This window comes from Equus caballus, chromosome 17 (assembly GCF_041296265.1).
Source record: "Equus caballus isolate H_3958 breed thoroughbred chromosome 17, TB-T2T, whole genome shotgun sequence".
NCBI classification, from domain to species: domain Eukaryota; kingdom Metazoa; phylum Chordata; class Mammalia; order Perissodactyla; family Equidae; genus Equus; species Equus caballus.
In genome coordinates this window covers 27,876,281-27,899,923 of record NC_091700.1, presented here as the reverse complement: position 1 = coordinate 27,899,923, position 23,643 = coordinate 27,876,281, and the positions used below count along the sequence as shown (strand labels likewise).

The 23,643-nt window shown below is 39.6% G+C and overlaps 1 protein-coding gene across 1 annotated transcript in view; it reads right to left on the bottom strand.

Moving 5' to 3' along the window:
• The window catches only part of B3GLCT (beta 3-glucosyltransferase), a 95,502-nt gene that overhangs the window by 27,027 nt on the left and 44,832 nt on the right, over positions 1-23,643 (bottom strand). Inside the window, exons 7-11 of the mRNA XM_023621482.2 lie at positions 21,379-21,515; positions 14,913-14,976; positions 10,231-10,350; positions 8,524-8,593; positions 1,697-1,810 (exon numbers count right to left, since the gene is read on the bottom strand). Coding sequence (XP_023477250.1) covers positions 1,697-1,810; positions 8,524-8,593; positions 10,231-10,350; positions 14,913-14,976; positions 21,379-21,515 — 505 coding nt within the window. The remainder of the gene's footprint in view (positions 1-1,696; positions 1,811-8,523; positions 8,594-10,230; positions 10,351-14,912; positions 14,977-21,378; positions 21,516-23,643) is intronic.

Below are 23,643 nucleotides of genomic sequence, written 5' to 3'. Positions count from 1 at the left end.
AGTTGTAAGCCTCACAGAAATTACAGAAGCCCAGCATCTTTCCCTAGATATACTTATCCTGAAGGAACTGTTAGAACCCCAAGCATCACAACCAGAGGGAAACGATGCAAAAATAGAATATTACACCCTCATTCATTTGTTCTGTAAATGTTTGCTATTAAGTTTCTTACATGCCAGGTACTGTGGAAGGTTCTAGGATATCCACTAAAGATACAGTGCTGATGAGACAGGGTCACAGTCCTTCAGATGCCAACTGATAAATGTCAATGCTTTAATGGAAAATGGTGGGGCTAAGATAAGAATAAAATGCTTGGGAAGAGAATTCAACTGATAAAGAGGAAAATGATCTTCATTTCAACAAAATATTTCATAACACAATAGAGAACAAATTAATATTAATTAATTAATATTAAACCACTCAATTTGACCTTTATTTTCATTATTCTTGATCTCTTTATGTATTTTTAGCCATTATGGTATGCACTTTTGACAGCCATCTCAAATTCCTCTTGGAATAAAGTAGACTATAAACATGAGCAATAATAAGGTCAGACTAAAAATAAATTAAGAAATCAAATAAGGAATACATGAATAAATAAATGATTATTAAAGCCAACCTAAACTGAAGTAAAAAAAAGCAAAATTAACCAAAAAAAGAAAATTCAATCTAAAATCATTTTTCCAAAACAGACAGCAACAGACAGACTCAGTAATAATTTAACTTCGTCAGAACAACTGATCACTACAGATGGCATACCTGATTCTACTTGTACTTTATCAATCAAGGCATTATGAGTGATATTACCAGAAGATAATCAAGATAAACCACCTGATAGAACAAGACAGTCAACTTACTACTTTTTATTTTTATTCATAAAAGGGCTTGGGGAACCAGAAAACTAAAGAAAAAACGTGGCAGAAACACCAGATAAAAATTAAGATGAACAAAGAGCAGCTGAAGATGAGGTGGCCAATTTTCTACTTCCATTTTTTGAAACAAAAAATGTTTTTAAGTAGAAAGCTTGAAATCCGAAGAGAAAAGCAGGTGTACTTCCAACAATTTACTAATTAAAATACTAACATACATGGCTAAATATATATATACATATACACACACACACACACACACACACACACACATCATGGAGCTCATACTACATACAACCAGTGTAGAACGTGGTTAAGTGCTACTCAGAGGCACATACAATATGTGAGCTTGTCCACAAGCTTCATGAGGACAGAAGCTGTTGGCTTCATTCCTATTTCCCCAGTGTCTAACAATGGCTGGCACACAGCTCGAATAACAATCCTGGCTGGTTAAATTGCTAACATTAAAAGAGGAGAAGCTTTGTATGGGAAGATGAAAAATTAACTTTGCACACTCCATTATGGCCATGATGAATTATGAAGGTAGGAGAAATCTATTGTCAAACTCTATCATAATTGTCATGTGCTCAGTCATATCAGTATGACCTACCAAAAACTTACAACCTTTCTTAGTGCTTATAAAGCAGCTCTTAATCTGAAGCAATCAGTCCATATCCGTGGATAAAGGTGTTGGGGGGGGAGGAAGGAAAAAAACTTACATAAGGCAAAATTCATAGTATTTATAAAATATTTCATTATTATCTTAATTTTACTGTATTTACATAATGGACATTCTGAATAAGAGTAGCAGCAAGAATCAAGGACTCACCTCTATCTGTGTTAGGAATGCCCAGATCTACTGTAGGAATGGAACTCTCCACGTAATCACTGTAGTATTCAATGAGACTTGCCTGACCCGCCCACGTCTGCTTTACAATGGGTACTGAAAAATGGAGAGAGGCAGTTATATGGGGAAGCCTGGAATCTCAAAAGGACAGCAAAGTCACGTGTAAAGGAAGAGATCTTCTGACGTCCCAAGACCTAGAGCTTGCTTCTTTACCCTGAGAAACGCCAAAGTTGGCTGTTGCTGGCAGCACAAGAATGAAACCCTCTTCCTGAGACATTTCAACACACTGTAGAGCCAAGCACCTCTCATCCCTCATCATAAACACACTTGCTTCCACATAATGATCAATTTTCTGGTCGAATTATGAGTTTAAATTAATTTTAACTAATTTTTCTCTTTTCCCAATAGGCTATTTCACTTAAAATTCACAACTAGACTTTTTAAAATGCTTTTTAGTGGGGGTGGGGAATATAATTACTCCTAAGGATTGGAATATTCTTTGTGGTTCTAGCCGAGACGCAAATTTGGCTCCCCTATGATGGTGGCGGTAGGGGAGGGGACCTCTTCAAACTACACACATCCCCATCCGAAGATTCAAACAGGACCACCCAACCCTCTAAAGGGCATGAGCCTGGAGAATCACTGCATATGATGACTGGTATTATTGTGTCGCACTTTTGGAAAATGTGGGAGAAATAAGATTGAGAACCACTGCAGATTTTAAAACTCTATCATTAGCAGATAAATTGCTTTAATACAATACACACAAACAACAGAAAACTTTCCTGGTTTTCTGCACCTGGGGGGAGATGCTCAGAGGTAGCTCTGTCACCACACCTGACACAGAATTCTGCCTGATTGCTACTGGATATTAATTCACTTGACCAACTATCCAAGTCATTATTTTCTTCTATACTTTTTTCTCAAGTTACTGTCTGTGCATCTCTAAATTCTAAAGAGAAGAAAGGATTTCTATTGTTGTTTTAATAGAAAAGATCATCATATCTAGATCTTATACCCTCTTAAATTAAGAATCTCGACTCTGATGAACCAAATCTTCAGGTCAATATTTTGTGACTTTATCAGATCATTTATCTTTTCCTTTTTCCCAACCCCCCCCAAAAATAAACATATGCAAAACTGCCAGTGCAATGCCAAATTTAAGCGTTTAGCTATGCAAGTCAATAAATTCGGATTCAAACTCAGACAGCCCTTGTTTATGAAATACAAAAGTGTACCATTTTATAGTCCATTATTCATCAGCTTTTAAGAAAGAAATAGACCTACGAATTCTGGACATTTGCTATAATAACCTCCAAACTACCTATTTTAAACCAATAAATAGTATTCTTCTACATTAAAATACAATTTTTCTGCAACCATAAAAAAGGCAGATATAAAGATTTCTCTATGTCAAAACAGACAAAGATGCAGTAAATAACAGATATGGTTGCTGAGGGGAAAACAAAGAAAAAAAAACCCTTACTCTGTCCTTCTTCCAAATTCCAGCACAGCACAAATCTTAGCCTTGGCACTGCAGCGGCCATTTGCTTTGCACACAGTCAGCAGGAGGACCCACCCAGGAAGGGCTCCCTGCAGGCTGCAGCCACTAACTGTTCCCTCTCTTGGGTGAGACATTCCCCACGGCATCACGCTGGAAGGGGCTGTGAGGAAAGGACAGAACGCCCCTCGGGCCCAGCGCTCGGTCCTGCAGGCTGTGCAGACTCTGTTCACTTTCCTCAGCCTTCAGCCTTCAGTTCCTGTTTCTTCTAACGGCTTTATTTTCATACATATATGTTATATAGGAGTTTCTTCTCAACTAAATGATTTAAATGATATTAAAAGCAAAATCGAGTGTGAGTTAGCTCTTTGCCCTACCTGATCACTGGCTTTCAGTTTTCTTCGGAAACAGAAATTTCACTGAATAAAGGTAAGAATTACTATCTGATTCATTCCCCAACCCCTTAGTACAGTGCTTGGGATGTAGTAAGTGCTCAATAAATAGCTGAATGAAGATGGAATTTTGTTAAGAGTTCCAACAAAAGGCCTACAGCTATTTGTGGAACTAGTTTAAAGGAATGTTTTATTCATGACCGCAATTCATCCTTTGGTACAAGACTGGTACCACCATTACCAATCAATTAAAAACAGACAACAGTTTAACACAGTCAAGTATTACGATTCTATAGTACTAAAGCACTCAACAGTTTGTATCATCTGTCCCTCATCACTCGAATTCCTGTGCATTTGTCGCGTCCACTAGCCAGAAAGAATTTAAAGCTAAGGCTGGTCTTCTACGCCAGAGGATGAAGGCTTTATTTTCAACCAAGGTTGATTCTAAATTACTTAAAACTTTAAAAATATTGGTCTATGTTACTAGCACTGTTTGAATTCTGAACTGAATTCATTCTATTCTTTATAAAATATTTTATATTGTCTTGAGGCACTATATTCCTAAAGATATAAACCTTGAGAAAATACTTTCAATATGTTAGATGATCTATCATCTCATTCTCAATAAAGAAAAGCAGACTTTCTAACACATAATAAAACAATAGTGAATGCCTCTTTCAAGAAGGCTTGCCACAAGATAACTTAAAATTGGAGCAAAGTAAAAATTGTAGTATCAAAAAACCCCACTGCACAGATGGCAGAAATCTTCAACATGGCTTCACAGACTCGAAGCAGGAGGAGATGTGTCTCGCTACGCGACACAGAACACACAATTTTACCCCCGGTGAATTTACATGCAAAACTCTGATTACAAATGTAAATGAACTTGACACTTGAACACTGTACAAAAACTACCACACAATCAAATGTGAATGACTCTTTTGATTTTAAGGAATCCGCTATTTTCTAGTGACAAATGGACTGTTTGTCTCAGTATCCAAGTCAATGACCACAAAATAAATCCTCGGTTGCTCTTCTGTTCTCAAGAGAGGGTTAGACACACACACCAGGAGTGTGCTATACTGCCTGCCTTTAAAGAGGAGATGCATATAAGCCCGAAAAGCATCCGGCATGGTGGATCTAAAACATTTCAGGGCAGTCTGGAACATCTTCGGCTGTTCAACAGCCAGGGGGAGAACTGAACTAGACAACATCTGCCTCACTTCCTCTCTTTAATAATTAATCTAATCACTTCATTTAACACAGAGGGTAGCCTTCCATCTGGTTGCATTTTAATTCAAACCTCATGTTTTCAATCAGCAGACTACCCAGTACAGGTTAGCCTCTCTGATCAAAGAGGACACAGCTACCGCAGACTCTTTTGAATAAATTTGTTCAGATTTGCCTCTTCTAGACCAGATCACTGCAGTACAGGTATCAAACAGGGTGTTTTTTTTTTAATCTGAAAGGAATAAAGTGTTTATTTTTAGGAGCTCAGGAAGCTGTGAAAAGGAACTGAAGGCTGAGCAAATAGCAATTTAACCTCTTTAATTAGAGGGAGACTGCAGGAGGAAAGCATCTCGCAACCTACCATTTGAGGAACAAAAACAGTGGCTGGCGCGAGATACTTGAGACATGCACGGGAACTGCACGGCAAAATGATGCAATTCTGAACATTTTCTGACCGCTCATGTCACGCAAGCAAAAAGACATAACCCAAGAGAGGAAGTGATCAAGCTGAATATTAAAACTACAGAGATCTTTTCCTTGCTTAAATATAATTGTACATGCTTTGCCCAATTCATCACTTTATATAATACTTTTAAAGTTTCTTTAAAACTCTACTAACTGCTTGCATCTCAGAGAGTGTTCCTGCTTCAACGGTGTCAGTAAGTATTTCTTTCTTAAGCCCAAAGATAGACTATATTTTTGCTAACTGTGTCCGAAGAATGCATTATTTCATTTAAATCGGAATCCACATACAAGCAGTTACATAAACGTTTGTTTCACTGTTAGGCAAAAGTCCAAGATGTAAAATAATTTTTTTTAATTTTGGAACTTGGCTTTATTATCAATTTTCTTCCAGGAGAGTATGAAAAATGAGTTCAATGTATATATTCCTTTGCCTTGACTAGAGCCTTGAACAGAATGTTCCATCACTGACTCTTATCCTAGAGGTGGTCCAGACCATAAGGAGTGAGGAGTGGGGGCCATCACGAGTGTTCATTTCTAACCAGTAGCCGGGGCAGTGCACCCACAAGGGAGACTCTGATACCTCACAAGTCACTAACAGTACAGCTGACTCTCAATTTTTCAAAGAGAAATACAATCTTGTCTATTTTTTTCCTTCATTGTCATTTGGCCTTTGTAACATCAAGTGTTTCTACCACAGAGTGCAATGGGAAAGCAAAAAGAGAAAAGAAAAACATCCCAGCCCACGTATTCTTCTTGACTATAGCAGTAGTCTGCTTGGACAGGGGTGGCAGCCCAAATTCCCAGCTTGATGTATGTCATCTGTGGATTTCAATTCCTGGCTATCTCCATTGTTACTGAAAATAAAAAGCCTGCTTTCACAGCTTCTTTCAAGTCAAAACTGACCTTGAGCATAGCAGAGCGTCAACATGAATACCAAATACTATTTATCAAATGTTAGGTTTGTAATACATCCAAGATTACAGTATAGCTGTGCTTTGGCAGAAACAATCTGGGACTTGCAGCCAGAAAACCCTCATACCAGCTCCCTTACTCACTAGTCTACAAGAACTTGGGCCAGTTGTGTCACCCCATACTCAGCTTTCTCTACAGTATCACGTCAATACATTAATTATCACATCACAAGGAATTGCCAACATGAAATTAGATGATAGAATGTATGTGAAAAACACACCAGAAAATGTAAAAGATTGGCAGTTAGAAGCAGTTACTGTGGCACTGTCATTGTAACTAATATGATTATCGGATAATTCTTTGGGCCAAACAGTGGCTAGACTAGACTTCCAAAAGGAGGAGCAGAGCCCAGTGGCCTGGCAGGCGTCACTTCCATCAAACAAAATGGACATCAAAGTCCCTAATATCCTGCCGCCTTAGACTACCTTTTCAAACAAACACGTCCAAGTTTAAAAATGGCTTGTCTCAGAAACCCAACTGTGAAAGCCCCACCACACTTTCTAGGTCTCAGGCGTCAGTGACCCCAGACCCAAACTAGTAACAGCAAATCAGTGCAGCTGGCTTTGGGAGGACTGGTTTTAACTCTCCTGACAGGCTTGTAAGATTCTGTAATTTGTAAAGAACGTTGGCTCAAAATTCAAATATAAAGGCATTTGATGGCTATCTGAAGAGATTATCTCAAACTTATACAAATAAGAAAGCAATAAACTAGATTATTCAAAATCACTAAATTAAAATTAGCAAGCTTTTTTTTCATTTCTGTAGAATATAAAAATACAACAGGGACAGACTCTAATTTTACTGCTTTATTGTCACTTGAAAAATGTGTTTCAAAAGAGAAAATACCACCACCTCCACCGTTCTTAGCATCAATAAAAACAATTACTACTCCAAGTGCAGCTTCAAGAACAAGTAAATCAATTCAAACACTTCTGCTTACCATAAAAAAAAAGCAGCTTTGTTCATTTCCCTGGATACTTTTTTGTACAAGCTATTTGTCAAAAATTGTCCCACAAAACCCTTTCAGATTACGAAAAAAGCAAAAGGATATTAAATTTAGGTTAAATCTGCGAAAAATGAAAATTTTATTTTAACTGCTACATTGATTTGATTCTATAAAGTATTTTAGGACTCACTGTATAATGAAGGCATATATTTATTTAGGCTGATTTAATAGGACTTAGAACTTAATGTGACTATTTTAGGTAACCATGAAGATTTATAGTTAATGGACTTTTAAGATATTGTTGATTACAACCAGATTTTAACTGATGTCAATGTCTTAGACAAAACTTTAATCCCAAATATTCTTTTATTTAGAAAATATGTTCCCCCTTAAAATATAATTTGAAAGTATCATAATATCACATAAATTATATAAATGAACTTCCCCCATAACTGCAATCCCACAAAAACGACAGCTGGTTTAGAAATCTCTCCTATGTAACCACCACACTCTTGGTGAAATCGACAGTCATTTCAAGAAAAAAATTTTTAAAAGGCTAAAATTAGAAAATGCAAAAGACTGTCTAATTTTCAATGTCAGAGAAGCTCTGCTTGAAATAAGGTGAAAAAAAGAGAGAAATTATGTCTACTTATATTTAGAACAGGCTTTTTTTTAAAACATTATCACCATAACTTAGTAAAATCCTATCATGACACAAAAAACGAAAAAAAACAAGGTTCATCTGCAAGCCAGGATTTCCCTAAGAAGGGACCACTGCTCGGAAGGCAACTTTTTCCTTTCTCCAATATATCTATTCATGAGTAAATACTTATCTTTATTTAAAAGTCCAACATGTGCATTTGAAATAAATGTATAAAGAAGGAACAGCCTTCAAGGAAACATTCTTTTTTGGCTTTCTGTTACCTTGAAATCCCCTCTAATATTCTTCATAAGGTTCAGAGACTGTGCATGAACAGAATAGGACATTGTTTTGCTCATGGATTGTTATGCACATATTGTCACAAGTTTGCTACAGCTGAGCTTTTCCATTTCCAATTAAAAATACTGCTCTAAACAGCACTTAGAAGGGCTATGACCATTCATATTTCAATACGAAATTGTCTTTTCTAATTGACAGTGGTGACTGAAGTGGTACAATGAAGCAAAATGATTAAATAATTGCTTTCACTTCAATAACATATGTGTCATTATTTCTTTCTTGAGTTTATATCTGGTTTGTACTTTTTAAAAAAGGCAGTTCAGATTTTACAAGTTTAATAAAAATGAATAACCCGAAACATACTTCTATCACCATGAAATTTCTTGCATGTTTTTACTGCAACAAAAATATCCTCCTTCTTCACTGGATTTCCCTAAAAAAAACAAGAAAAAATACATGCACATATGAGTCAATGTTACCTTAACGTCACCCCCACATTAGATCTCAGAAGCTCCAGAGTTCAGATTTACCAATGCCAGGAATACCAAACCTACTTCCAGGATTAAGTTTTGGGGGAAAAAAGGAACTGTACTTCAGCTGACAAGAAAGCCTTTGACGTTAGCTGGACCTGTGCCTGGACCCAGCTCTGCCATTCACTCGCCGCGCGTCATTTGGACCAGTTTCCTCAGCTCTCTGAACTGCAGACTGCTTATTTAGAAAATGGGAATAGTAACCACCAGCAAGACTGCTTTTATTACTACTACTTATGAGGCACATCATAGATGCCCCATAAATGTTAGTTTCCTTCTCTTTCCTTTTGCCAGTTGGTGAAGAGGTTGACAAAGAGAGAAAAACAGGGGGATGCTTTCGTGCAAAATAAGAGACGAGTCTCTTTCATGGGCCCAGCCTTACTTCGATGTTTACAGTATTTTTATGGCCCCTCTACTGTCCACCCAAGTCTAGGCTACAGCAACGTTTGTTAGCAACATTTGTCCTCTGCCAAAGGCAGGATTACTTCAAACACCTTGGGGGCCCTGGAGCCCTGAGCTGGCTCCAGCCCAGGCTGATCACTCTGATGAAAGGGGGCCCATGGAGGGATCAGTGGAGAACTCAAGGCCATGGACTGCTTCATTGGGTGGCGGGGGGGTGGTTCTGACCCCTTTTTCACCTGCCTTAGGTCTGTAATAATATTCAATCATGACTCCTAGACCATTTGGGGCTGGTTTACAGTGACATCTAACATAGCTTTGTCATGTCACTCAAGGCACTAGGAGGTCAACTCCTTCAGATTCCCTAAAAGAGCATTAAAGAACAGCAAGCATGTCTAGAAAGACAGGGTTTCCTCCTCAGGAACTGTGCAAGCATTACAGAGTCTCTCCCACTGTTGCAAAGTGTGTGTGTATGCATGTGTGTGTACATATATCATCTGTGAAAATGCAACACACAGACTTCTGCGTGACTGACTTGAAAACAACAGACAACATTTGAGAGTGGTGAATATATTTTACCTTACAAAGAAGAACTGTAAACATCCCAGTGAGTTTCAGGGGCTTTGGGCTCATCCTGGGGACTGGATCAAGGGTCTGCCACAACAAGTAAGTTCAAAAGTTCTGGACAGTCTCAGGGGAGAACAAGCAGGGTCACCAGCTGAGAGGGTAAAGGGGTGGGCTTGAGGAGAAGGCTTAGGTATAATGGGAAATGTGTGAAGTCACTTTCTAGGAAATGGAAAAGATAATTCGAGTAGACTCGTGCTACATCATCAACAAAAGAAATGACCTGGGCGCACTGGCACTGCAGCACTGGGGCAGGCGTTAAAAGGCTCTGGGGGGAGACGCGCGTGCGGTCAGAGGCCTCATGTCCTGCCCTTCTTGGCTCCTCTCTCTTCTGGAGTGGAAAATAGATAACAACCGTGCTTACCTTACAGGGTTGTTATCAGTAGAAACACGACATATGGTTCTTACCTGGCACGTAGCAGATGTTGATTTTTTTACACTACGTAAACACCAGGACAACATTACGCACAGCACGTACATTTCCTTTGATACACAAGGAAGTTCTCCCATTACTTACACAAAGTGGCAGAAAAGAATGGAATGTGGTAGCGCAGGAGGAGGCCACACCATCTGTACAAAACTCAGGCACTGGAGTCAGGGGAGGTCCACCGCCTTTGTCCCAGATGTAGAGAGCAATCTGCCACACGACAGGAAACTGGCAATGAGTGAAAAAACTCAGCCAACACCACAAGCAAATGAAGGTATGAAACATCCCCAGGGAAAGCAGACCACACCTTCTCTAGAGTATCAGACTGCACCACATCAATTTGTCAATACTTAATAGGTTTTTTTTTTTACTTATAAAAATAGTAATTCCATGCAGAGCAATCTAATCTTTTATTAACAATAAACAGTTAATTAAGAATCCATATTCTAACCTCCAAGCTATTTCAAAGTTGTCAGAAGCAATTTTAGGGAAGCTATTTCAGAGATTCTAACACATCACAGAGAAAGAGGAAAGAAAGTATTATCATGACTCTGGTTTCCTGTAGTATTGTAAGTGGGTAACCTGACTAACCAACTTGCTAAAAACATCTAAAAATATTGGATAAAATACCTTTAAAATCATTTTAAAAGTATTGCTAAACTGGCAAAAAAGTGTGGAACTTGTGAGGACAAAAATGCGAAAGTGAGAACCTGGGAGAAAGGGCCTCAAGGGTGGTTTTCCCCAGCAGGTACCAGACGAACTCTGGTGATGCTGAGTGTCTGACAGGAGTTCAGAGAATAAAGCCTCTGAACCACGCAGGGTGCGGAGTGTCGACCAGCAGACTCCCACACAAAGCTGGGACCTTGAAGCCAGATGGAGGCGAAAAATCATCTCCAATCTCTGAGATTTTGTAACCAAAAGGCAGGCCTCCCTAATCTGTCATCTGTATGGTCCAAAACACCTCAAACAGAGTAATTCAAAGCGGCTGAGTCAGTATAACCCTCCAGCAGCAGGCAAAAGAAATGCAAATCCTTACTGAGGAACCCACAACCTTAATACAGGACTCAGAGGACTGCCTCAGATAAAGTTCCAAAGGAGCAAGAGTACTCAGAAAAATCACAGCAAGCACAAAGAAATGAGCTGATGAGCAAGAGCCAGCAGACACAGCTTAACCAGAGACAAATGACTTCAGGTGCTAGAATTATCAAACACAGACTATAAAATTACTATGTTTAATATATTTTGATAAAGAAAAACTTTAAAACAAGCAAAATTTTTATTAAAAAGATATTACAAAACAGGAAAGCAAATTTGAAAAAGAAATGACTAGAACTTCTAGAAACGAAAAACATAATTAAAATGAAAAATTTAATGTTTGGGATAAACAGAATATTAAACACAGCTACTAGGAAATTAGAGAACTAAAAGATGAAGCCTCCAAAATTCTCTAAAAAGTAGCACAGTAAGAAATAGAGATGGAAAATGTAAAAGTTCAGACCCTAGCCTACATCTAAAGCTCCAGAAGGAGACAACAGAGAATGAGGATGAGAAATAATTGAAAAGGCAATGGCTGAGAATTTCCAAAAATTGCATAACAATCATATTATAGAAAGGGCCAGTGAATCCTAAGCAGGATTAGAAAAAAAAAGTCTACATTTAGACATTTCCTAGTGAAACTGAAGAATACCAAAGACAAAGAAATAATCCTAAAAGCAAGCAGAGAGAAATGACAGATTACCTACAAAGGAACCACATTAGACTGACAGCTGCTTTCCTAACACTGCAGCTTTAACAGAAACCAGAACATAGTGGAGTAACACCATGCTGATGAGAGAGAATGACTGACAACCTAGAATTATAGATACAGTGTAACTAGGCTTCAAGAACAAAGTTGAAATAAATACTTTTAAAGAGAGAGGAAAGAATACACCACCTCACTAAAGGAAATTCTAAAGGATATATATACTTCAGGAAGAATAAAAATGATCTCGGCTGGCAAGTCTTAGAAGCAAGATGGAATAGGGAGCAAAGACACTGGTACAGACATGGTTAAGTTAATATCAATGTTAACTGCTAAGGTAATGGTGCTATTTAAGTTACAGGATTAAAAATAAGACAGAACAAAAGTACTGAACAACAAGAGCATATGAATTGGTAATTGGATAATCAGAGTTAAATTACTCTAAGGCTCCTAAACTTTCAGGATATTGATTAATCAGCCATTGTGAGGTTAAGAATACATGTTAAAATATTTAAAATAACAAATAAGGCACAGACATAGAGATTGAACTTTCAAAATAGCAAAGGAGGAAAAAAATGGAATAAAAAAGGAAAAAAAAAACAAAAGATAACAAGGAAGTTTTAAAGAGAAAAAATGGGAGGGAAACGACAAAATAAAGTGCTAGAAATCAATTCAAATATATTAGTAATCATGATCAACATAAATGTAAATTTGCTATTTACTTTAAAGATAAAGATTGTCACTTTATCTGGGAGAAAAAAGATACATCCTCTTTAAGAGAGAGACATCTAAAATATGAGGACAAAAAGGATTGAAAGAAAAAGATGAAAAACAATTATGGAGCAAACATCAAAGAAAGCTAGTATAGAAAGATTCATATCTCCAAATTAAACATTAAGGCAAAGAACATTACTAGAGATGAAGACAAATTCACTAAGAAGATGTAACGATTCTAAACTTGAATGCATCTAATTAACATAGTCTCAGAGTATAAAAAGCAAGAGTTGGCAGTTCCACAAGGAAACACTGTCAAATCCACCATTATTATGGAAGATTTTCACATTCCTCCCTCAGTAAATGATAGCTCAAACAGACAAAACAAAAGAAGAAGGACGGAAGGAAATAAAACACCTAAAACTCACATCATTAATTGTGCTTTAATAGACTGACCTATTGGATTAAATCTATTTCTTCTTTAATCCAATAAATATAAAAAAGAATGCTATGCCCCCCAAATTAGACCATACACATCCTTTTTCCCATTTATGAAAAGTGACATGAACTAGGCCATAAAGCCTAAAAATATTTCACAACACTGTTATGTAGACCACAATAATACTAAGTTAGAAATCAATAACAAGACAAAACAGTACACACAAATATACTGGGTCACAATGAAAAATTTATTAAGGTGGGTCACAGTCAAAAAGCAGTTTAAAAGCCTCTGTCCTAGAGAAACTCTTGCAGATGATCATTATGACACGTTAAAAATACTCATATAAGCAATTACTGTAATAGCAAAAAACCAGTAGTAACCCAGAAGCCCACTGCCGGGAGAATGGATAAATAAATGTGGTGTTGTCATAGGAGAGACTGCTACAGAAAGTGAAAATCTGTTCAGGAGAGCTGCACGCATCAACACGGATGAGTTTCAAATTAGAACGATATTCACAGTACAATTCTGTTTACACAAAGCCCAGAAGGATGCAAAACTACCTAATACATTACTCAGATACATTTGTAGCTTGTAAAATATGAAGAAAAAGGAGAGAGAGAATTCAAGAAAGTGTTGACGCTAGTGAGAAGGAAGGCGACACTACTGCAGATACGTATACAGGTAGCCTTCAGGCGACTGGTAAAGTCCTCTCTCTTAAGCCAGGTGGTGACTACGCAGACACTTTGATCTTTATACCTTTCGCATATGTTAGAAAGACTCTTTTGTATGTATTCAGTGTTCAATAGATTCCCAACCTGGGCATCTATACTAGAGTAGACTTTTAATTAAAAACATCCAGGCAGCCCCTGGCTTTCAACTAGTCGTTCTTTCCTTTTTATGGAACAGAAGAATGATTTTTTACATGCATATTTCTCTTAAAATAAGTTACTTCATCATTTAAAAATGCTCAAGAAGTTAAAGTCTCTACAGGTGTGCCCCTTTTGCTCCTGGCAGGCTGCCAGCACTGCTGGACGGAGTCACATGTCAAGATTGACCCCAATGTCCTAAGATACAGGTTCCGGCAGTGTGAAAGGCAGGTCTGTCTCAGGCAGTCAGATATGCCCAGGAATGAAATGCACAGAGATCTTCTTCATGACAATTCAGGAGTGATTAATGATGGGACACCTGCCACATGCCTCCCCGGTGACTGATCACAGATGTCCACTAAACACTAAACGCCAGGGGTGCTGGGGTCTAGGCTGGCATGCCACAGCTGCCTGCTTGGGACCAACTGGCTAACTCTGCTCTAGAGGGCCAAGCACAGAGACACGATGAAGGCTTATGTCCAACCAAAGCACCAAATAAGACCAGAGGTACTTTTAATGATATTTTTGCATGTTTTTAGAAATCCACCTCTGGACCCATCCACCTAGCTTTAAAAAGAGAATCAAGAATCACTGCTCCTTCTCCACCTACATAACTAAAATGAGCTTAAAAGAGAAGGACCTAGGGGCCAGCCCGGTGGCATAGTGGTTAAATTTGTGTGCTCTGCTTTGGCGGCCTGAGGTTCACAGGTTTGGATCCTGGGCATAGACCTACACACTGCTCATCAAGCCATGCTGTGGAGGCATCCCACATACAAAATAGAGGAAGGGTGGACACAGATGTTAGCTCAGCTATATGCTTCCTCACCAGAAAAGAAAAAAAGAGAGAGAGAGAGAAGGACCTAATTCACTGGAGTGGAATTACCTTGGTGGGGAGAAGATGCAGGTTGCGGGCAGGGGCCACACTGTGAGGGAGTACAAAACACCTTTTACATCGAAAGACCTCAATTCTAGACTACTAAGACTTTTAACCAAACAAACCATGACATACCTCATGTTTTAAATCTATTGTAAAGTCAGATTTCAGGGATTCACTCTTTAACCTCTTGGTAAGCCTAGAAAACAGAGACAATTGGAGTTTTTTTTAAAACCAGAAGAAGCGTCAAACAAGAATAACACATTCTTGAGACTTTCTAACGTTTAAAAACAGACGAAAGCACAAATTTTAAGATAAAAAATGAGTTTAATTTTCTTGAGGCAAAGGACTATGAAAATGCAATTATTTGTTGACCAGGAAATGTTGCAAACGTAGCATTCATTATTTCAACATCTGGCAAATCACATAAACTACAATACAATAAATTCAATTCCTTAAAAAAAAAGCCACAAAGTTTGTTGACTCCTGATAATCCTTACACTAAATTATGACAGAGAAAGAGAAAGAAAAGAAAAAAGCCTGCATGACAGAGAAACAAAAATCACTACTTTTCCGTTTCCTACTTTTAATAACCCACGTGAATTACAGTTTGCGGAGTTTTTAAGGGGAGAGAGGGTGTCATTTCAGGGAAGAATAACAGTTTCATTTCAAGCCATTTTCTTGCTTAAAAAATCTTCACTGGCTCGTTTCAATGCAGAATAAAGACCTAGGCCCTGGGCCCCGCCTGAGAGCCCACCGTGCCCTTCTCTACTGCCAGCTTCTCAGCACTCACCTGCTACACCCACAGCACTCCCGCCGCTGTTCTCGCCTGCTGCTCATCTGCCTAGTGCGCCTGTACTCAACCTTTACTTGGCAAACTTTTCTTTAAGACCAAGCTCAGGGGCACCTTCTGTGTGAAACTTCCCCAGATTTGCCCACCAGAATAAATGGAGACCTCCTTTGCCCCCAGAGCAGGAAGCACAGCCCCACTAGCTTTACCACATGCATCACAATCTGCTGTCTACACGTCCCTCTCTGCACTACGTCTTCTGTGTATCAGCAGCACTGCCCACCATGCCTGGCCAAGAGGAGCACTCAGCGAGGAGCCTTCGGGATGAAGGCAATGTACTCCTCGATTCCGAGCTGAGTGAGGGAGAACTGCATACTCACCAAGACCACCGAAATACCATGCAGTTCTATATTTGTTACAGGACCGGAGTCTAGACTATCAGTTTCAATTACAAACCTCCTAATACATATTTCAACTACAAAGAAAGAATAGCAATTTAAAAAGGAAAAGTAGTAATAAATTTCAAAAATCTCTACTGAGTTTTTAGCCTGGTTGAGCCACAAAGATTTCCTTAAAAATTTACTTTAAGGAGGACACAGGTTATAATCTATGTTTAGTTCTAAAGCATTTGTCTCGCGGTTGATATTAACGTAGGCTGGTGGCAGGTGGCCTCAAAGGAAGCCCCATGTAATCTCTGTCACATTCCTGCTCGATAGCTGCCCACGGACCTGAGAGTAGGAGTCTGTGAGGATACATAAAGAGACTATGTTCTCACAGTCTTGATTTATAGGAAGAGAAAAAAATCTGGCCTGGCATGGAGCTTTGTCCAGTTTGAATTCTACTCGGCTGGAGCCAGTTTTTATAAATAAACTATATCAAGGTAACTTTGGAATTTGGACTCCTGCCAAGTGCCTTCAAACTGTGATCAGACCACATTCAGACTCCAAAGACAGAAAAAGTCATAGCTGGGCTGATCGCCACAGGCAAGGGACACAAAGTGGTGATCAGAATCTGATGGCAGGTGACACCCATTGTTAGATGGCCATGCTCCACGGGCCCCTTCTTAATTGACAATGAACACCTCTGAATTGTTACCCTAAACATGCTTTCAACTTGTTTTGACTTTTTTAAGTTTCTTTCTCATTCAATTCTTGGAAATTTTTCTCTGGGGGAAACTTCAAAGGGGAAAAAAGTGAAGACCACTGACAGAACTTCTTTAAGATGGACACTGACTGATTTGAGCACAAAAAAATATGTACACTGACATTTTTCAGTGGCTGTGTCTAGCCACCTGTGGAGTCCACCATAACCGAGTGAGCACCTCCACCTCACGACCTTCTTGTGATGAGTTAGCCTCACGTGACAGTGCGAGCCTAAGTCAGTCACCCTACAAACATGCTCACTTTCTAAAAGCATGCAGGGCATTCATCTCACTGAAAAGGCAAGTCCCCCGTAGTGGAAACTAGATTTCATTTTTCTATACACCAAGCAAGACAGCACAAGGGTTTTTCAAATGCTAATTTCAGAAACCAACAATGCCAAAAAAACAATTAAGGCCAGAAATTCCAATTACTTAGAAAGACTATTTCCTCATTAAATATTCAGTTCCCAGCAAATATCACATTCGATATTCAGCTTTCCTATTTTTAGAAGGTGTTAAGTCATGTCCCAATAACAATTCTAATGACACAACTAGCTAGACTGGAAACTTGTAACAGACATAGGGCCCCTTCAACTCCATAACAGGAAAACCTCCGAGCTGACTTCGAGAGTCCCACTTGTGAGCCAGTCAACAGAGCAAGATATTGAAGGAAATCTAGAGGAGTTTTGCGGGTAGAAAAGCAAGACAGAAAACCAGTAACTGAGTTCTCTAATAACACCTGTAATAACACAAAGTGACAGACGGAATCAACATTCCTGTAGTGGCAATGTTGATTGCCTCCACAATACAGAGCTTCCCCTTCCTTCTTCTTAAGAGAATTCTGACTTTGATTCATTATTGAGCCCAATAAATAGGCTCCAGAGTCAGAATCAGTTTGATCCCAACCAAAGCACTGAAATTCCCTGGCAGCTGTGAATGGTCCAGGGGTTGGCACATGCCTGAAGTTGACCGACCAATTTCAACTGGACAAGATCCAACTAGAGACAGAGGATAAGCCCTTACATTCCATGATGACAGAGGTTCTCTACTGCTGGGCATAAACAAGAAAATGTAGCCCTTATTCCCTTGAAACCGTAAAGGGAACCAGATTTAGGATGAACTAGTGTGGCATACTAAGCAGGCGAGAAAGAGTGAACCAGCGTCCTCAATAACGTTGCTGAACTCCTGCATCAACCAACCACAGACATCACCGTCCAATTATAGTAATAATATTCCCTTAATCCAGCATGCTAACTGATACAGTTCCTAATAACAAGAGAAAATAGTCAGCACATTAGCTTGGAACTGGGAAAAACCAACTGGAAAGATCCAACTTTGCAACTGATGGGGCTGATACTTTACGCCTCCTTCAATTCTAAGTATAATACCGTTTCTTAAAGAATAAATAAGAATCTCCTATTAGAAAGCCATTTTAAAATATATCCTGGACACAAGAGAGTTGCTATGCTAGATGGGTTATATCATTTTGTTTGTTTGATTACTAGTCTGTATCACAAGAAAAAGGAAATACAGTCTAAGGACGACTCGAATTTTGAATCTGGTGCTACGGTAGAGTCTACATTTTTATTTTGTTTTGTTTTTGCTGGCAGGAGAAAGGGAGGGGAGGCAGGGAGAAGACCATGGATATTAATTAACTACAAACATCCCACAGTTTGTCGGTAATTGTTCAGTGTTGTGAAAGCAGACACTGAATGCAGAAGGTTAAGTGGTGCCTCATTCCTCTATCACGTTGGAGTTACCGGGCAAGTGCTGGAAATTTTCTGAACTTATGCAAAAGATTAGCCTTTTGGGCCCAATTCCCTTAGCCATAGTTCTCTACACACTCTACTGCAGTGATGTGAGGCCCTCAATTCTCTCCCATATCTCAGTAGAAAATATTGTTAAGCTTGACCAGAAGGGAGTAAGCTGGCACTTGTCAACAGCGTTTTCAATGACCTCATAAACACAAGAAGGAAGAGAATCATGTGTCCGTGGAACTACCTCTACAGAATGCCAGGTAATCCATAACACAAAGTCTCCCCTGAACAAGGCTAAGATCTCAATCAATATCTGCAGAACCTGCAGCCCCTGTTCACAAGCCCCTGCCAGAAAGTCACACGGGGAGAAGGAGGTAGTTATGAGATGACCATAAGCCAGAGCCAAGAGAATCTGCCAGGACTTAGGTTCCTCTACACCGTATGAGCAGTGAGGCCAGAGAGCAGAATTCATAGACCAAAGAGGTCTTGCAGAACAGGTTATGCTTTAATGCCAGCATGCCAAGCAATAAGAGTCGGACCAAACCGTCCTGTAAGTGGATACTAGGAGTCAAAGACATGTCCAAGACAGATCATTTCCATCCACCTGGTATAAAAACCAAGTCAAAAGGGAAGTAAGAATTAACGGTTACTTCTTACACCTAGCTCAATAAAAGGTGAACTTCATTCAGCATCAAGAATTCTCCAAGAAGGTCCTTGCTAGACGGGGAAACTGGGAAAGGAAGAAGGAAGGTGAAACTCTCTAGACGACCAGGATCTCCCTCCAGGATGAGAGGCCTCCTGGATCGGAGGGAGGGATGGAGAAAGGAGGTTAGACTGGCTTCAGAGAAATGGTTATGTCCCTGGCCTTGTGTACAGGGTCTTTGCAAATCCACTGATTTCCTCGATAGCCCTGGGGGAAAAAGGCACTGTCTGCACTCCGAGCACATCTCAGGACAGGTTATAGCTGTACTTGTCTCTCTTTTAAAGGACTTAGCTGGTTCTCCAAGGAATGGGAGAGAAACAGACTTATGAAGAGATTATCTGAAGTCAGAGAAACTACAGCCACCCGGGACTTCTGTAGAGAGGCCAGCCCAAATAATTCCATGCTATGAAGCAAAGAGTGGGTGAGGATGAACTAGAGGAAGCCTGCTGCTGCTGCGGGAGGTGGGAAGAACGCTGAAGGGACAAGGAACAGTGCCTCAGCCTGGGATGTCCACTTATGGCGTCTGAAGAGTCCAGGCTAAACAAAGGTAGCTGAGCTGGCCCCAAACACAGGCTGCTGGACACAGTGGGAAAAGAGTATCCTGGGAGCTCCCGGTCTTCAAGCTGCAGCAAATCCAAGCTTAATTAATCTGAGAATAAATACGCCCCTGGGCTGCTGAGATAGAACATGTTCTCCTGACCCCTACAGAGAGCAGAGCCAGGCAAAGCAGCAGAGGGTGAGAAGGGAGCGACAAGTCTCTCTTCTCATCTCCCCTCTCCTTCTGCCCCATCCTTCCAAGAATGGAGCAGGGAAAATGTGTAGATCCTCCTAGGCACACTTGGTAGAGGCTGGGAACAGAGCATCCTTGCCCAGCGGTCACAGGACTGGGTACACGGATCAAGGTTTTTAGCTGGAGACAACAGAATCCACTCTAGCCAGTTTCAGCACAAAGTGCATTTCTTAGGCATATGGATGGCTCACAGAATTACTGGAATGTCTGCATACAGAGACTCTAGGCTGAGATTCCAAGAACAGCCCCCAGATTCACGCCACAGAAATGGGTGGTCAAGGAGCTGTGTGGCCTCTGCCACCATCAGGAAGCTGCTACATCAAGAAGCCACTGTCTCAGCTGCCAGCCCCCAAATGACCCCTCCTCTGTCATGACCTCTCAAGCCAAATGGACCCCCATGAATTGTCTCCTTCCTCCAACTCAGTTCTCAAAAAGAATTTTCCACGGTCCATCTCCTAATGGAACCTACCTCACATAGCGGTTCCCTAGTAGCAAGGAAGGCTGAACAACATAGGGGTCCTGTTGCTGTTGTCACTTTTTGGATGCTACATTGGGAAGGAGGGTATTACATTGAAAGGACGTTTCAAATGTCAAGGGAGGAGTCAAGACGTTTTGGCCAGCCACAAATGACAAGGTAGCCACTACCTTGTATATCTACAATGGACTAAAAAATTTTTCAAGTCTCCAAATCCTAGAAACAGCACACTTAACATAAGAAATAAAAGAAAGCCTTTCATCTTTGAAGATATACAGGCTACAATAGCTTTATCAACTTTCCATTATCTAAAGAACAAAAATACATAATAATTAATCTGAAGTATTCAGATTAAGAAAGGGCCTCTCAACAGCCATATTTCTCCCAAATTACAATTTAATTATCTTCACTTTTCACATCTGAAAAAGCACTATTGCGATCATACACACAAATCGCAAGGTATGAATATCTACAGTGCCTTCGGGTCGCTGTCCCTCCTTGTCCAGCCTATGTTTCAACACGTATACCCATGCACAAAATCAGCCATCAACTCCCAACCCCAGGCATGTGACTGATTCATTTTCTTACTGATGATCAAAGTCATACCTATAGCTAACTAGGTCCACGGACAACAGCAGTAACACTTCTGGGTGCAGAGTTTTCAGAGCACGAATGTGCCCTCCTTTAGTCTCACAATTTATTATTCACTTTATTTTGCAGGCAAGTAAGAGGAAATACAGAGAGGCTGAGCAATCCATCTGAGGGGACTAGTAAGTGACGGAGCAGAAGCAAGAACCCTCAGGTGCCCGGCTCCTGTTCCAGGTCTTTCCACTCTACAGCATACTGCCTCTGGCTGAAAAACTCACTTGAGATCCATCAACTAAAAGCTCAGAGAAATAAAAGTTGATCCACATACCAAAAAAAACAAGACGAATAAATCCTTACTTGTTTACAAGTGGAATACTAAGGGCCCAGCCAGCAGCAAAGTCCGGATACTTAAAAACTGTAGGATTTTCAGAAAAGGCATAATGGTGAATTATTGTAGATTCTTCATCATGTAATGCTTTTCCTAAAAACCATTCCTGTTAAATAAAGATATAAAATGTCATTTTTTAAAAAATCCATTTCATGTAAGAACAAAAACAAAGTTATATCATTAGTTTTAGTTACATATTCTCGGTGATGGAGAATTAGCACAGACTATATATTTTTAAAGAATTTTAACAAAAATATAATATTCATATGATAATGAACATAGCATCATCTTTTTCTATAAACAGAGTAATTTAATGTCATAGCATCAAGATGAACAAAATGTTAGTCATTATACCATAAACATATAAAAGTGTTATTTTGTAGAATATTCCTTATCAAAATACTATTAAGGCAAAAATAACAGTGCTCCTTCATGCCCCACTGAGGTTTGCCAAGAGGAATTTGAAAAACTTCTTCCAGAATCAGTGCCTATTTTATTCATTTATTCATTCACTCATTCAATTAACACATAATATTAATTGTTATCACTTAACATTTAACTTTTATTCCAAACCAGGTGGGAACATAGCTATCCAATAGTGAGGAGACAGAAAATACACAGGTAAATAAAGAAGTTCAGGTAGAGACTGCAACGTGCTGTGATGAAAATTAAACAGAGTGACTAGGGGTTACCGTGGAAAGAGGGGGAAACCTCTTCTGAGGCAACAATCGAACTGAGAGGAAACATCAAGGAGCCAGCTGTGCACAAATCTGGGGAAGCGCAGGTAGGCAGCTAACACAAAGTCCCCAAGGTGGTAAAGAGCTTGACACATCTGATGAAAAACGAAGTCCAGTGTGGCTAGAATTTACTGGGTGTGGGGAAACATGCTATGAAAGAGAGAGGCAGGAGACAGACCAGGTAGGTTGTAGATGCCAGTGGAAAGCAACACAGACTTTATTCTAGGTGTAATGGAAGACTTCCACTTCTGGCCACAACAGAATAGCCTGGATCAGACCTACTCTCCCACCAAGAACAAGCATAGAAGCTGGAGAAAATACTTAAAGCAAATGACTGAGAGTATCAAAAAACACCAAAGACAGAGAGGATGTGAGAGCTAATATCCCAGAGAGAAGGGAAGCCCATCAATGGGAACTGAACCTATTCACCTCCTTTAACCCTCAAGGAATTGGCTGGTTCCCAGAGCAGAGAATAACACACAACAGAAAACAGCAGCTGAGGACCTCTGTAGCCTTGCTGGACTGAGACAGAGGTTGGAGCTGGAAGCTGCCAAGAAGGTACAGATTTAGGAGGATCCCAGAGAATGAGCCCAAAGTCTGCATGTAATTTCCCTTAAACTCCTAGTTTGCACAAAAACCAGGGGAAAAACCAAGAGCCAAGTGGAAAGCAGCAGTGGAGAGGCTAGAAAGCTGAACAAAGACTTTAGCAGAGGTGCTGGGGAGCCCAATGCTGAAGTGCAGGGTCTGCCACGGGGAAAGGGATCTAGGAGAAAGGGCAGTCTGTAAACAGACCTACCCAAACAAGGTCTACAACCCAGAGGAATAGTAAACCCTCCCACAGGAAGGGATATCATCGCAGCCTCTTCAATTTTTCACACAAAACACCCGACATTTAGTGAAAAATTACCAGGCATGCCAAGAACCAAGACCAGACCAAAAACAAAAGAGAAATAGAAAGAGATGCACAGATAAATCAGACTTTGCAGTCATAAAAAAATACGATTCATATATTTAAGAAAATAGATGAAAAGATGAAGAATTTTACCAAAGAACTAGAATATATAAACAAGAGTCGAATGCAAATTCTAAAACTGAAAAATGCAATAACTGAAATTAGGAATTCAAGAGGACATTAGACACAAGCAAAGAGAAGACTAGTGACCTAAAAGGTAAGTCAGTAAAAAATATCCAGATTGAGACAGAAAAAAAGAAAACAATAGGAAGAAAATACAGAAAAGAGGGCAAGAGCAACATGGGACACATTGAAAGGTCTAAAATACATGAAACTGGAAACTCAGAATAGGAAGAGAAAGAAAATGCAACTGAATCAATTTTTGAAGAAATACAGGCTTAAAATCTTCTAAAACTGACAAAAGTCATCCAGCCATCAATTCAAGAAGCTCTATAAAGACAATAAAGACAAATACAAAGAAAACCACACATAGGCATATACTGGTTGAAAAACCACAGACAGAGAAAATCCTAAAAGCAGACTGG